Genomic DNA, 13,080 nt, shown 5'->3' with positions numbered 1-13,080 from the left:
TTAGGTGCAGGACTCCATGTAGGCTGCGCACTTCAAGTCATTGTTCAGCAGTCGGAAGAGATTGAGGATCACAGATGCTTCCAGGCATCCTGGAGTTTCCTGGGACAGGAGAGAGGGAGTGAACACATTTGTAACAGAGAATGGCTGGCTAGCAATGGGCCAGCGAAAGCTACTGCACACAGGCCTGATGGAGGGGGGAGGTGTAAATAGATAGGGAGCACAGAGCATGCAGAAAAAGGGTGAACAGAGCAGTGTCTACACAGGAACTTCAAGGAAAGCTAATCTGAACTAACTGTGTGAATTTGAAGTGGGTTAGTTAAATGGCATTAAATTCCTGTGTGAACACCCTCATTCAAAATTAAAGTGGTCTAATTTGGTTACTTTACTTCACTTCCAGAGATCACTTAAACTCTGAATAACAGCATCAATACAGGGCTTTAAAGCAGTTTAACTAATCCACTTTGAACTCACAACTTTAGTTAATTCAGATTAATTTTCCTGGATGTCCTTGTGTAGACAAGACCTTACAAACACTCTAAGGGTACGTCTATACTACCCGCCAGATTGGCGGGTAGAGTTCGATGTAATGGGGATCAATTTATCGCATCTCGTCTGGATGCGATAAATCGATCCGCGAATCGACGCCCGTACTCCACCTCGGCAGGAGGAGTAAGCGGCGTCGACGGGGGAGCTGTGGCAGTCGACTCGCCACCGTGAGGACGGCCAGGTAAGTCGAACTAAGATACTTCAACTTCAGCTACGCGAATAGTTTGAACCACCCCACTAGAGTAGCCCAGGCCTACTTACACAGTGGTCTAATGTCCTGTAATTCTTAGTATACAACAATGTGTGCTGTAGTCTATTACGTTAACCAGTGAGTTTGAATGAAGCAAAAGGCACAGTGATCTGGGGTAATAGTAAATTTGAAGGGTATTATCTTTGGCTCTATCTGATTCCGAAGAAGGGCTGGGCATTGGCAGATCTGAACGAATGAATTATCTCTGGGCCTCTTTTCCCATTGCCCAGCCCAGCATCTACACCTCTTCAAAGTGAATAGCAAGTTAGTGTAAAGCTTTACCCACAGTGTGAGAGAGGGGTTTTTCAGATTTGGCAGCATTTTGTAAAAATATAAATGATTCCACAAGGTACAAGGTGCAAAGCAATGGAGGATCAGATGCCACATATTTATCTGAAACTCTGCTATTTGCATCCTATGGAAGGACCCAAGCTAGGCCACAAGGTAAAGGCTGTTTTCTGGATGCCTGGTCCATTACAGTCTGCAGCAGATGTAATGACCCTTCCTGATATGAGAAATTTACCAGCTTTCTAAACTAATTCAGTCTCAGGACACCTGGACTGCAGAAGACCCTGGACAATATACAGGGCACCATCCTGCACTGGCCCCATGGGAAGGGAATGGAGCTGATGATCCTGTACAGATTTGTTCCCACTAACATGTGATGAAAGTTTGTCTTGTGTGTTTGCCAAATGTACTCACCATCTTCTTGGCTGCGTGGAATTTTTGGAGCCAGCTAGTCAGCCTCCCGGAGCGTCGATGGGAGTCAGGCTGATGTCTGGTCTGAAAAGAAAATCAATACATGAAGCAGACTGGCACATGAGTAGAGATTTCAGGAACAGTGGCTGAGCCTCCTACCTCTCGGTACAAGCCCAAGGCACAAATTGGTTTGATTGAGTTTATCTCGTTCTTTAGACGTGTGGATTCCATGTTAACCTGCCATGTTCTATTAATAATACAATACCAAGCATTTGTATGGTACTTTTCAACTTCAGAAGCGTTTGAAGCGTTAACTAAGGGCTTTCCTGAGCCACGTGGGAATGGCCCTGTGTAGGGGGAGGTATGCCTTGTGCTGCCCAGAGGAGCTCTGGGAGGAACTCCACCGAATAGAAACCGAACATGCCCTGGAGCTGAGCAGGAGTGCAGCATACTCCCCCAGTGTATGCAGCCCTCCATGGGTCTGTCTCCTCCCGGCTCCTCCCCACCTCCTCTGCGATGTTCTGGGGGGCACATGGAAACAACAGTAGCTGTGCTACAGAGAGAACAGTATCTGCAGTGATACCAAACTACAGCCCAGGAGCCGAAGGTGGGGACGTACCCGCTTGCACAGCAGCAGAGCAGCCGGGCATCATCTGTCCCTAACTAGTTAATCAAGTTAATTAGCTAATTAGATTATGTATATAAGCAAGGCATACAGCAGCTACGTAATCCGGACACGTTCATTGTTATAAAGGGGGGTGCAAAGCAAAGTCCACAATTACTGGCACAAGGATGACTAGATCCCGGATCCACTTAAGAAATTAATGCTGTTGGGAGTTCAATAGACAACTCCCAGACCCACTGTGGCGAGAGACATTTGCAATCCAATACTCACGCAGCTCTTCAAGTCCTCTCTGATGTGCCTCAGGATTTCTAATGGCCTCACGAGCGGCTCGGACAGATTGGGATCCCCAAAGTTCTCCAGCACGTCAATAACGAGGTGCAGCTCCTACTTTACCAGGATCACTCTGTCGTGCACCTAGGGAGAAAATGTGCAGGTAAAACAGTGTGTCCAGGGGAGTCGCAGACACGGAGATAAGGAATGTCTGTGTTAGCAGCAGGTAGGCGTGGCCTGCTTAGGGAGACTTTCCAAAGACATGGCCAATGGGAAGAGACCTAAGACGCAGGGGAGGTGTGAATCCACTCTGTACACAGAGCCTGCTAATCATGAACCTTTGGACTCTGTTGCTTACACCTTCCTTCCTTGGAATCCAACATTTTGTGCTTCAGATCAATCTCAAACCTTTTTTATGTTACAAAAATCTGAAGATATATTTGGCCTGTGCAAGTATTTTTTTTTTTTGCTGGTGATTTGGTGAACGGTTTCTGGATCTTCAAAGTGGCTGTACATAGATGTGGATATGATTTTAGAGTACTAAAATATTCTCTCATGGGAAACCAAAATACAGAAACTGAGGATTTCCTGCCACACGACCTGGAGCTGCTTATGTGAGGGAGGTTAACCAAGTTCAGTCTGGAAATAGATGATAAAGACAGGTGTGGATGAGTTGGCGGTGACAAAGCCTTTGGTTTGTTGAACACTGAGGATAAAGTTAGTATCATGCCTTGTATTAAGAGGGAATAAGGTAGAGATGTTGAGATGTAAATTGTTTCCTGGCTCAATTATTTGTTAAACTGATTCACAGTCTCAACGTTTGTCTGGCTTCCCAGCCCTAAGGATGTACAAAATATAGAAATAGAAAAAGGGCCAGATTCCAACCTCAGCTGACTCCTGTGTCATTTGGGAATAAATTCCCTGTCCATGTTACTCTGAATCTACAAAAGGATCACCTGAAATCAGCATCCAGCTTGGAAAGAGACAGTTCTGCAACTTTGGAAAGAAGCAAGTGCTATTTTGTAACTGCGTCTCTCTTGGCAGAGGTCTTGCTTACCGACAGCTCTTTGACTTCCCAGTTCCGGTGGAAAATCTTGGTGTTGCATTTTCGGTCTGACAACAGCACGATGTCCTCCTGGAGGCACAAAATGAGAACACAGGGAAATATGTAAGTGGAGGCAAAGCAGGGGAGAAAGTGCCAAATTCTGCCAACAGTTACATCATATAACCCCATTCAGCCATGCGAACGTGCCAAATCCTGGCAGAATTTGACACAACACTTTGATCCCCTAATAATGCTGCTGTCCTAGAGTCTTGGCTCTTTCCAAGAAGGTGCCAAAGATGGGACAGGCGTCAATAACACGCTCTTGTCATATTGCTTTGCTGGTTTCAGGTTGTGAACTGCATTTGTACAGGAGTTTAACTGAGAACCGGCATCCTTTAACTCTTGACACGGAGGATAACTTGACCACTAATCTGAGTGGTGCACTTCCTCAGCTTCAGCGTTAGTTAACATGGAATGTTTGCACGACTTAAAAATAAGTGACTGGATCTCTCTAATGCTGCTTGGTGGCATGACATGAATTTGGGGTCCTCAGATTGTCTGTTTAAGGGACTAGACTCGGTTTTCTCTGGAAGGGAAAGACCGCAGATAGTTAAAAACTGGGTCTCATTCTCTAGGTTTGATGGTAACTCAGGACAGAGTTTGAACCCCTTTCAGAACTTTTTGAGATTTAAGATTAAGGACGGTTGACTCTATAAGAAATCTGAGATGGCCAGGCCCTAACGTCCTTAGACTGACTCAGATCAGAAACACCCACTTAGACAGATTGTCCCTTCTTTCTCTCCTCGCTCTTTTCTAACAGTAAGAATCCCATTCTTTCCCTGTTATTGTCTAATCTGTGATTCTGCCCTAGATCAGTTCCAACCTTCCTGCCCTGAACATGACTCTGCCTCTCTCCACATCTATGATCCCCATTCCCCAAATATCTGAATACTTGCCGGAGCTGAACATTCTGAGCTTTGCCCTTTCATAATTAAGACTGGGTGAGGGATCACCAACAAAGAAGATCCAGACAGAGAGACTTCTCTCTATTGTATCTGCAACCCTACACCCCAACCTTACCTAAGCATATGCCTCCCATCTTATTTCATCTGCCCATAGTAATATGCCGAGAAGGCTGCTGTTGAAACTACAGCCTAGCACTCACATTGCCATTATTACCCTACTTATGTGTCTTCTTTGCACTTACAAATCTGTCCTTGACATTCTTGAAGGTCTCCAGTTCCCGGGGTGGCAGGGACTTGTATTTTGAGAGGTGGCACTTCTTCATCTGAGCACCTTTGGGAAAGGCCTCTGTAGACACTGTCCATAGGGTCAGGACCAGGAGCAGTTTGCAACCCATCATTTTTCCTATTGAATCAGAAAGGGGAATAACACGCATCACTCCATTTCCAGGTTACAAGGATTATAAACTGTATTTTTGACAGTCTGACAAAGTGGGGAAAGAAGGGGTGCAGGAAGATGAGGGCTACAATCAAATATATACATTGGTGGGTTGACCCCAAAGATCACAGCTGAGCAAACTCAACTCTTCTATTCACAAATGTTTTCAGATCCGGCCTCTTAATTTACAGCCCCAGCACTAAAAATAAAAAATAAACTGGTAAGGTACTTAGAGGAATGGATAGTGTTGGATCCTTACTCTTTAGAGTAGATCACAGCAGATCAGTCTAGTAAGCCCATGTGCTAGACAGAAGCCCCAGACTTAGTGGCACGTACCTTGGAGCATGTTTGCTGGGAAATCGCTTTAGTCTCTTCTTCTTCTTCCTCAGGATTGCTTGGCCTCCCTCTGGTCTGTGAATGTAGCCTCGCTTTGCCATTGCTCTTGCTTTTATACTCTTTAGGAAAAAATAAAATTAAATCTTGTTTTGCTTTAGTCATAGGAGAAAACCCCACACGTTAATGCTGCTATTTTATCAATGGAAACTGGAAAGTGAAAGTACGGCAGGTGTATCTAGCTCCTAACCCTCTGCCCTCACCAGGGATTCCCAGGTGAGGGAACCTCTGCATGACATCATGACCAAATGATGCAAGGTTTTCCTGCCTAGAGTAGGTGAGTTCTGTTTCTAATCTTAGCATTGCCCAGCTTCCGGGTTTGCCGTGTTATTCTAATAATCCACTGAGCAGCCTTTTCATTCATTTTTCCCCCGCCCCCTGTGAGTCATCACTGATCAGCGAAGGGGAGGAGGACTGTGCTCTTACAAATGGGCAGAAAGGGACTGTTCCCAGAAGGGAGCCTTCCCCTGCAGTCTTGATAACATACAGGTTAACGATCCATGTTTGTGATTTACCTGGCCTGGGGGAAGGAGAACCTGGGAAGCACTTTTGCCACTAGTCCAAGGGGGAAGAGCCAGCCACAGGCTGTCTGAGATCTGGGCCAGGAAGGCTGAGAACCAGCAGCCTGAGAGCTGGGCCAGGCTGAATGGGAGTGTGGCAGGGGAGCAGGCCGGGGCTGGCAGGAAGTTAGTAGAAGCTGCAGCAATAGTACTATACAGCCCGGGGGAAACAGCAGAGACTGGAGGGGGGAGGCACAGAGGTAGCAGCCTTCCAAGATACTCCAGACCCAGGGCACTGGTCTAGAGAAGGACTCTTCTTCACCACTGGGGACGGGCTGTGTGTTTTCAGAGGCACTGAAATAAATAAGGGCCGTGTGTCAAGAGGGGTTTGTTAGCAGGTAGCTTGCAACAGAGGCTCTGACAGGTGGCCAACAGGAAGACAAGTCACAGACTCTGAGTGAAATCACCGGCAACGAGCCTGAACTGTGGCCAGTGGGCCCTACAAGCCAATACTTAATTTCCCTCCACAAAGGGATGGCTTACCAAGGGCAGGCCAAGGTCTCGGCCTGAGTCGCCCCTAGGGCAAGGATACACTTGTATTCAGCATGAGGAGTGGCCGAAGTTGCAGAGTTAGGAACTAGCACATGTATCTTTTCTTGTAACCGTTCAAACCACTGTAGTGAGGGAACTCGCCTCCTTTCATTTCTTCCAGGCCTAGAAAGGAATCGTTGCAGCTGGGCTGTGAGTGCATGGGCCTGTTGGGTAGAGAAGCTGGTTGACAAAGACTCTGCAGAATACTTCTTCCTTCGGCTTTACATCCTCTTCTGTTGTCCTCTCACACCAGTCACATCTCTGACTGTTTCTGCCTACATCTAGCTCCGAACCCTCTACCCAGTCTGACTTGCACTCAGCCTATACAGGTCATGCCTGGTGAGCGTCTTACTCCCATGGATTCTTTTAATTAACTGAGATGATTGTGATGTCAGTTCCTGAGTTAATTTTAAAGTCAACATTCCTGCCATAAATATTCAGTTTCGCTCGCAAGGCAGGCTCTATATCATCACAAGTGATAGATCCCAGAAACAATGGCTCTTAATTGTCTGTATTATGATCGACTCCCTGACTGCTTTGATGCAGCAAACAGGTGCAAAATGTCCATATTTTGTGCATTTAGTACACCATGTGTCTCTGGCTAGTTTTTTTGCTTAATGGCTTTGTTATTTGAAAAGCTGTGGCTAAGATTAAACCTTTCAATGGTAGCTGCTGTGAAAGGTTTTTAATCTGTTAATGCAATAACTAGACTGTCTGATCTTTCATGTTTTGCATTCCCATGATCACAGTTTTCAGCCAGAGTATGCAGAAGTCTTATGAAACATTCAACATTTTCCCATGGCTCTTGAATTCTCCAGTTTTCATAAACCACTTATCTCTGAGGTATAAAGAACGCATGAAACATAGCCAGAACGCTTGCATAGTCATGTTTGTGACTGTCTTGAGTAAAAATCAAAGGATTTAAAGATATGCTCTGCCTGCGTCTCCACGGCATAAATGAAAGAATATACCTGCATATCTCCAGTTTCTTTGTGGACCTTGGTAGCAATGTGAAATCTTGCAAAATATTGTTTCCAGCCTGTCCATTGTAAAGGTTTGTCAAAGTGGACATTTTCTGAGGCATTGAAGAGGTGGCATGTTGATGAAATCCTGCAACCTTTCTTGCTTTGTTCCTTCTGTCTGCAACTTTTGTTGCTGTTTCCTTCTGTTTCTGTTCTTAGTTTACTCCTGACAACAAGTCACGTTCTCCTGTACCAGCAATGGCCTGGTCACAGAGCTTGCTTATATATACCGGATATGTTCATCATGAGATTCTTTATTACTCTACCAGGTATGGCTCAGTAAGCTTTAAATAAAGTATTTTGCACACAGCACTACGTGACTGAACAGTATAATACAGTTTAGCATCCATTACTGCCTGTTCCAGCCAAAAACCAGCCAGTAGCAAGTGAAGCCATGCCTTTGTGGTCAGGTCAAGCACAGTACACCAGAGTGGCAGTGCCAACACTACCATCCAACAGAGACATCGGGCCTCCATCCTCTAAGGCAAGGAGTGGAGATTAGAGGGAGGCTGAATGACTCTTGCACTCAGGAAAAAATGTGACAGTCCTCCCGGTTGGTATTTTAAAAGTCTCCGATCAGTGTGTAGTTAAAGCAGGTGTCTTGGGGAAAGCAATCTGCATTCAGCTCCAGGAGGCAGCGCTGTCAGTTCAGGGGTATTGCTGTCAGTTCAGTGGGAACCTGTCTGTTTCTCAATCTTGTCACGTGTGAACTTTGCAAGCCACACAGTAGGAGCTTAGTTTTTGCTTGGACTTTGCCGCAAGTGCAGAAGTCCTCTCAGGGTTGCTCTGAAATGGTGTGCAATCTGCGAGCTTGGTCTGAGGTTCCAGCTTCTTACGGAATTGACAGTCACAGGAATTTAGTCTGGGCTCCCCAGGGAACATTTGTTTGGCTCTAATGGTAATGCCAAAAGGAAGGAGAAAGACAAGAGTCACATCTCTCTTTGGCCTTTTAGTTGCGTGTTTGGAAATGCAGTGAGGGGGATCCAAAAGCAAGCAGCTTCGCAATGCAAAACAGAGGCAGTGTGGCCTAGTGGCTACAGTGTAAGATCAGCTCTCAGGATTCTTGGCTCTGCCACTGGCCTGCTGAGTGATCTTGGACAAGTCACTTTGCCTCTCTGTGCCTTAGTTCCCCATCTGTGCAATCAGGAATAATGAGAATGACTTTGGGATCTACTCCTGCACAGAACTGTATAGGAGCTGGGTTTTATTACTCCAGTGCACCCAATAGTCTGTTTACAAATTAAAAGACAGGAATGCCAAGGTCTGGGAAACCATTTTATTTGTTTACAATTATAGATAAAAAGGCACCATCTTAGTAATAGATAAATACATAAAAATAAATAGCTGATCCATAATAAATAACACTTTGGTTCAAGTCGGGAAGTTATACAAATCAATTACTCTTCTTAGTTTTGTAATAATACGTAAAGAAGCAGCAAGATAAAAATACACTCTGTATAAATACATCTGTCGAGGATCTGTACAGTAAGAACTTCCTAAGTTCAATATTAATGCATTTCCTGAGGTTGTTTCTAAGAGATCCGAAGCCATGACTAGTGTGTAAATCCTAGAACTGGAGTGTGTGTTTTATTAAAATTAAAGCTTATTAAATGTTTCCAATATTTTTGGTTATGTTACCTTGACTAAAATGCTTTCATATAGGGACAATACAATTACATCCAATAAATAATATCCCCAGAGGGCCAAATCCCTGTGAAGTCTAAGGAGTCTAGAGTGCTGCACCAGCTGGAAATCGGAGCAACCTGGAGGCCAACTGTTGTGTAATTCTTTGGTATAAAAGGATGGAATCCGTTTGCTCGGGGATCTATGATCAGCAGCCGGAGGGAGAAGATGAATGTTCCTGGTTCACACACAACTTCTCCCAATATGTATGCGGTGCTCTCAGGCTAGGGACTCTCCAGTCTCTAAGTAGATGTGGACACGGGCACTGCAGAGACCAGATGGCTACACACACAGCTCAATGTAGGCTGCGCATCTCAAGTCTTTGTTCAGCAGTCGGAAGAGATTGAGGATCACAGATGCTTCCAGGCAGCCAGGTGTTTCCTGGGAAATGAGAGAATATTTACAACAGGAAGTGTGAATGGGGCTAAATTAAAGCCACCACGGGTATGTTGCATAATTAGGAGGCAAGTGCATATCTATAAGAAGCACAGAAGATGTGGAAAGAGGGTGAGTGCTGGAAACAGAGCAATGTGAATGCGGATTTCTGGAACCCAAGCAGATGCACACGCAAACTGCAGTTTAACGTACTATCATGAAATGCAGCATAATTCAAACCACACATTAGCTGTTGCTGTAGTCTGTGACATCATTGCACAATGGATCCCGCCCTGGCCTCTTGGATGGAAACCTAGTAGGCGCGTTCCTTCTCTAATTTGTATGGAAGTTCACTTTCCTCATTGTCTCCAATGACTACTCACCGTCTCCTTGCTCTTATGGAAATTTTGGAGCCAATTGTTCAGCCTCCTGGAGTGTCGATGAGAATGAGTTTGTCTGGTCTGTAAACAAAGTTGATACAGACTGGTTGGTGCCCAGAGATTTCAACCGACAGTGGACCAAAGCCCTTTCTCTACAGGTGCAGAGCAGTTCTTGCCCTGACATAGTCTAGGCGGCTACCCTTGTGCATGTCATATCAACTACCCCCGCTTTCAATGTCCCATATACGGATGGGCCCAAAGCAAGAGCCACATGCAAGTATTTGCTGGCACTGAAAGAGATATCTGGCACTGAATACTCACACAGTCCCTCAGGTCCCCTCTGATCTGTGTCAGGATTTTTAGCGGCCTTGAGAGCAGCTTGGACAGACTGGGGTCCTCAATGTTCTCCAGCACGTTAATGGTAAAGTCCAGCTCCTTCTCTACCAGGATGACTCTATCGTGCACCTGGGGAGAGAAACTTGTAGGTAAGGGAGTGTCTGTGGGAGAAAGAGGCACAGCTGTGCAGATACAGGACTAGAAATTCCCATGCGTAGGGGCTGGCAGACTAGGGGTACGTCTTCACTTACATCCGGGTCCGGATGTAAGCAATCGATTTTCTGAGTTCGATTTATCGCGTCTGGTTAAGACGCGATAAATCGATCCCGGATCGATCCCGGAAGTGCCCCGGATCGATCCCGGAAGTGCTCGCCTTCGACGCTGGTACTCCAGCTCGGCGAGCGGAGTACGCAGCATCGACGGGGGAGCCTTCCTGCCGCGTCTGGACCGCGGTAACTTCGGACTAAGGTACTTCGAATTCAGCTACGTTATTAACGTAGCTGAATTTGCGTACCTTAGTCCGAAGTGGGGGGGTTAGTGTAGACCAGCCCTAAGTTGAAACAGGAGCTTTTCCAAAGCCACTCAGGGCTTTCTTGATTTGTCAATAAATGAAATATTAAAATCATTCCTGACTGGAAACAACTTCATCTCCACATGTTTTTCTTGACACCAGTTTATAGCCAGTGAGAAGGCACCTGAACTGAAGGTAGGGGTGACCCTTATTTACACCGAGAAAGAGCCACTGTCAGATCTGACATGCTCCTGACTAAATCAGTGACTACAAAGTCAATGGTCAAAGTGCCTTGTGTCAGATTAGCACAAGGGTAAGTGAGATCAGATTCAGCGAGAAAGGGACACATGTTAGGAAGGAACCATCTGCTAGAATAGTGGTTCTCAAACATTTCTACTGGTGACCCCTTTCACATAGCCAGCCTCTGAGTGCGACCCCCCCTTATAAATTAAAAACCCTGTCAAATATATTTAACACCATTATAAATGCTGGCGGCAAATCAGGGTTTGGGATGGAGGCTGACAGCTCGCGACCCCCCATGTAATAACCTTGCAGCCCCCTGAGGGGTCCCAAACCCCAGTTTGAGAACCCCTGTGCTAGCATGTGACCTTCTTGTGCCCCTTGGCTGAGATTTTTCGTACCGACAGCTCTTTGACTTCCCAGTTCCGGTGGAAAATCCTGGTGCTGCATTTTCGGTCTGACGACAGCATCATGTCCTCCTGGAGGCAGAAGGAAAGAACAGAGACCCATATTTATGTAGGAGCAGGAACAAACCTGTACTAGTTCTTCCCTCAGTTCTCTCCACGCAATCCCAGCGGTGATGCAGGGAGACGAGATGCTGACATCAAATGTCTCCCTTGTACCTCGAGGGCTGGTATCCTCAAGGGATATGACAGGGATATGCATCACCAAGTTCAAACTGTGCTTTGTCGCTCTCCTCCAGCGAGGAGAGGACCTGGGCTCAGCAGGCGCTGTGCTAGAGCCTGCTGCTGGCCAGCAGGGTGCTCGAGCTGGCAGAAAAGTAAAACCAAATCCTTCTTGGTAGTTGGTTTTGAGCTTCTTCCCTGAGTGCAGAGGGACATGCAGAGCGGGCCGCTGTTCCGATGACAGCCTAGGGCTCACAGTGCTGTTATTGCCCAGTGTGTGTTCTTCACACTTACAAATTTGTCCTTGGCTTTCTTGAAGGCCTCCAGTGCCCGAGGTGGCAGGGACTTGTATTTTGCGAGGTGGCATTTTGTCCTCTCAGTGCCTTTGGGAAAGGCCTCTGTAGTCATCGTCCAGATGGCCAGAGCAAAGAGAACTTTGTCGCCTACGTTCCCCATTTTCCCTAAGGGAGACAGAACGGGAGAGATACATCACTGACATGCCAGGCTGCCAGGCTTACCAGCCAGCGAGTTGGACGCTGTCTCATAAGCTAGGCCTGCACTGGAGACAAACCTAGCTCTAAATTTTCTTTTTACTGTTCCTTAAAACATGGTTAAATCTACTGCAGGAGGCAGCTGGTGACACAGAATCAGTGAAATGCCCGGCTCTGAGCTGTGGCTTCCTATAGGGGACTGGGAAGTAAAACAATTGTTACCATTTCTCAAGCCTTCCTCAAGCCAACCAGTTAATTTGATCCGCTGTGAAATGAAACAGCTGGCGAAAGTGATGTTTTCTTCTTTTTCTTAAAACTAACTTATTGACATTCAGCAGAATTATCTATTCTTTTCAAACCACCCTTCAGACTTTAGCTGTTGTAAATACTTGCACACTATGTACTCAAACAATAAAGTATCTAGTAGGTGCAGCAGGGTACATCATCCTACAGCATTTGTTACAAATTTATCCTGCTTCTTTTAGTATAGCAAAGTATGAACGAATCCTAATTTTACGCAAATATATATCTGCCACTTGCAAAATAGTTCTGATAAATAATTTTCAGGCTACTGACTCTTTTTGTCTGTTAGCAATTTGATAGTCATTGTATTTTCTTGCTGGTCTCCTAAGTCACGACATTGTTTCTTCTCCATAATTTGATGACTGAACTATTTTTAATCCATGCACATTTTTGTATGAAATATCAGTTGTGAAAGTTTTGGGGTAGGCAAACACTTTTTGCAAGTACCCAACAATTCTCCAGATACAAAACTAAAACACCCTACAAATCATAGCAACTTAAACTCTGATTTTCTCCAGGAAAATATTCATGAATCACAGGGTTTTTTTGTTTAACTATTCAACCATTAATAATACATTACAGGTGTAACGCACTTTGCTTGTACAACATATATTCCTTGCTGTCTACCATAGAGCACAATATAATCACTCGGTAAAGAGAAATTGTGTAGCAAGGAGAGGCTCCAGACTAGTCACTCTTACCTTGCCGTGTATTTGCTGGGATGTTGCTTTAGTTGCCTCTTGTGTCTCAGGGCTGCTTTGCCGCTCTCTTGGCTCTGAATGTGGTTTTTCTT

The 13,080-nt window shown here is 45.5% G+C and overlaps 1 protein-coding gene and 1 pseudogene across 1 annotated transcript; both read right to left on the bottom strand.

Moving 5' to 3' along the window:
• On the bottom strand, window positions 1-5,182 carry LOC135885330 (interferon lambda-3-like; annotated as a pseudogene).
• Window positions 5,183-9,307: 4,125 nt separating this feature from the next.
• On the bottom strand, window positions 9,308-11,949 carry LOC135885251 (interferon lambda-3-like). The gene is made up of 5 exons (XM_065412877.1): window positions 11,788-11,949; window positions 11,269-11,346; window positions 10,102-10,245; window positions 9,784-9,861; window positions 9,308-9,406 (listed from the first exon to the last, which is right to left on the bottom strand). The coding sequence occupies exons 1-5, from the start codon at window positions 11,947-11,949 to the stop codon at window positions 9,308-9,310; spliced, it is 561 nt and encodes a 186-aa protein (XP_065268949.1).
• Window positions 11,950-13,080: the final 1,131 nt, after the last annotated feature.

The sequence above is a fragment of the Emys orbicularis genome, chromosome 11, assembly GCF_028017835.1.
Source record: "Emys orbicularis isolate rEmyOrb1 chromosome 11, rEmyOrb1.hap1, whole genome shotgun sequence".
NCBI lineage: Eukaryota > Metazoa > Chordata > Testudines > Emydidae > Emys > Emys orbicularis.
Note: the sequence above shows the minus strand (reverse complement) of the source record. Positions and strands in the feature narration are given on the sequence as shown.

Excerpts from the sequence above, each read along its gene's own strand:
- LOC135885251 (XM_065412877.1), bottom strand. The coding sequence starts at position 11,949 with ATGGGGAACGTAGGCGACAAAGTTCTCTTTGCTCTGGCCATCTGGACG. Across the intron at positions 10,246-11,268 it reads GGGAAGTCAAAGAGCTGTCG|GTGCACGATAGAGTCATCCT; the intron begins GTACGAAAAATC and ends TTCTCTCCCCAG. Across the intron at positions 9,407-9,783 it reads TCCATAAGAGCAAGGAGACG|GAAACACCTGGCTGCCTGGA; the intron begins GTGAGTAGTCAT and ends CTCATTTCCCAG.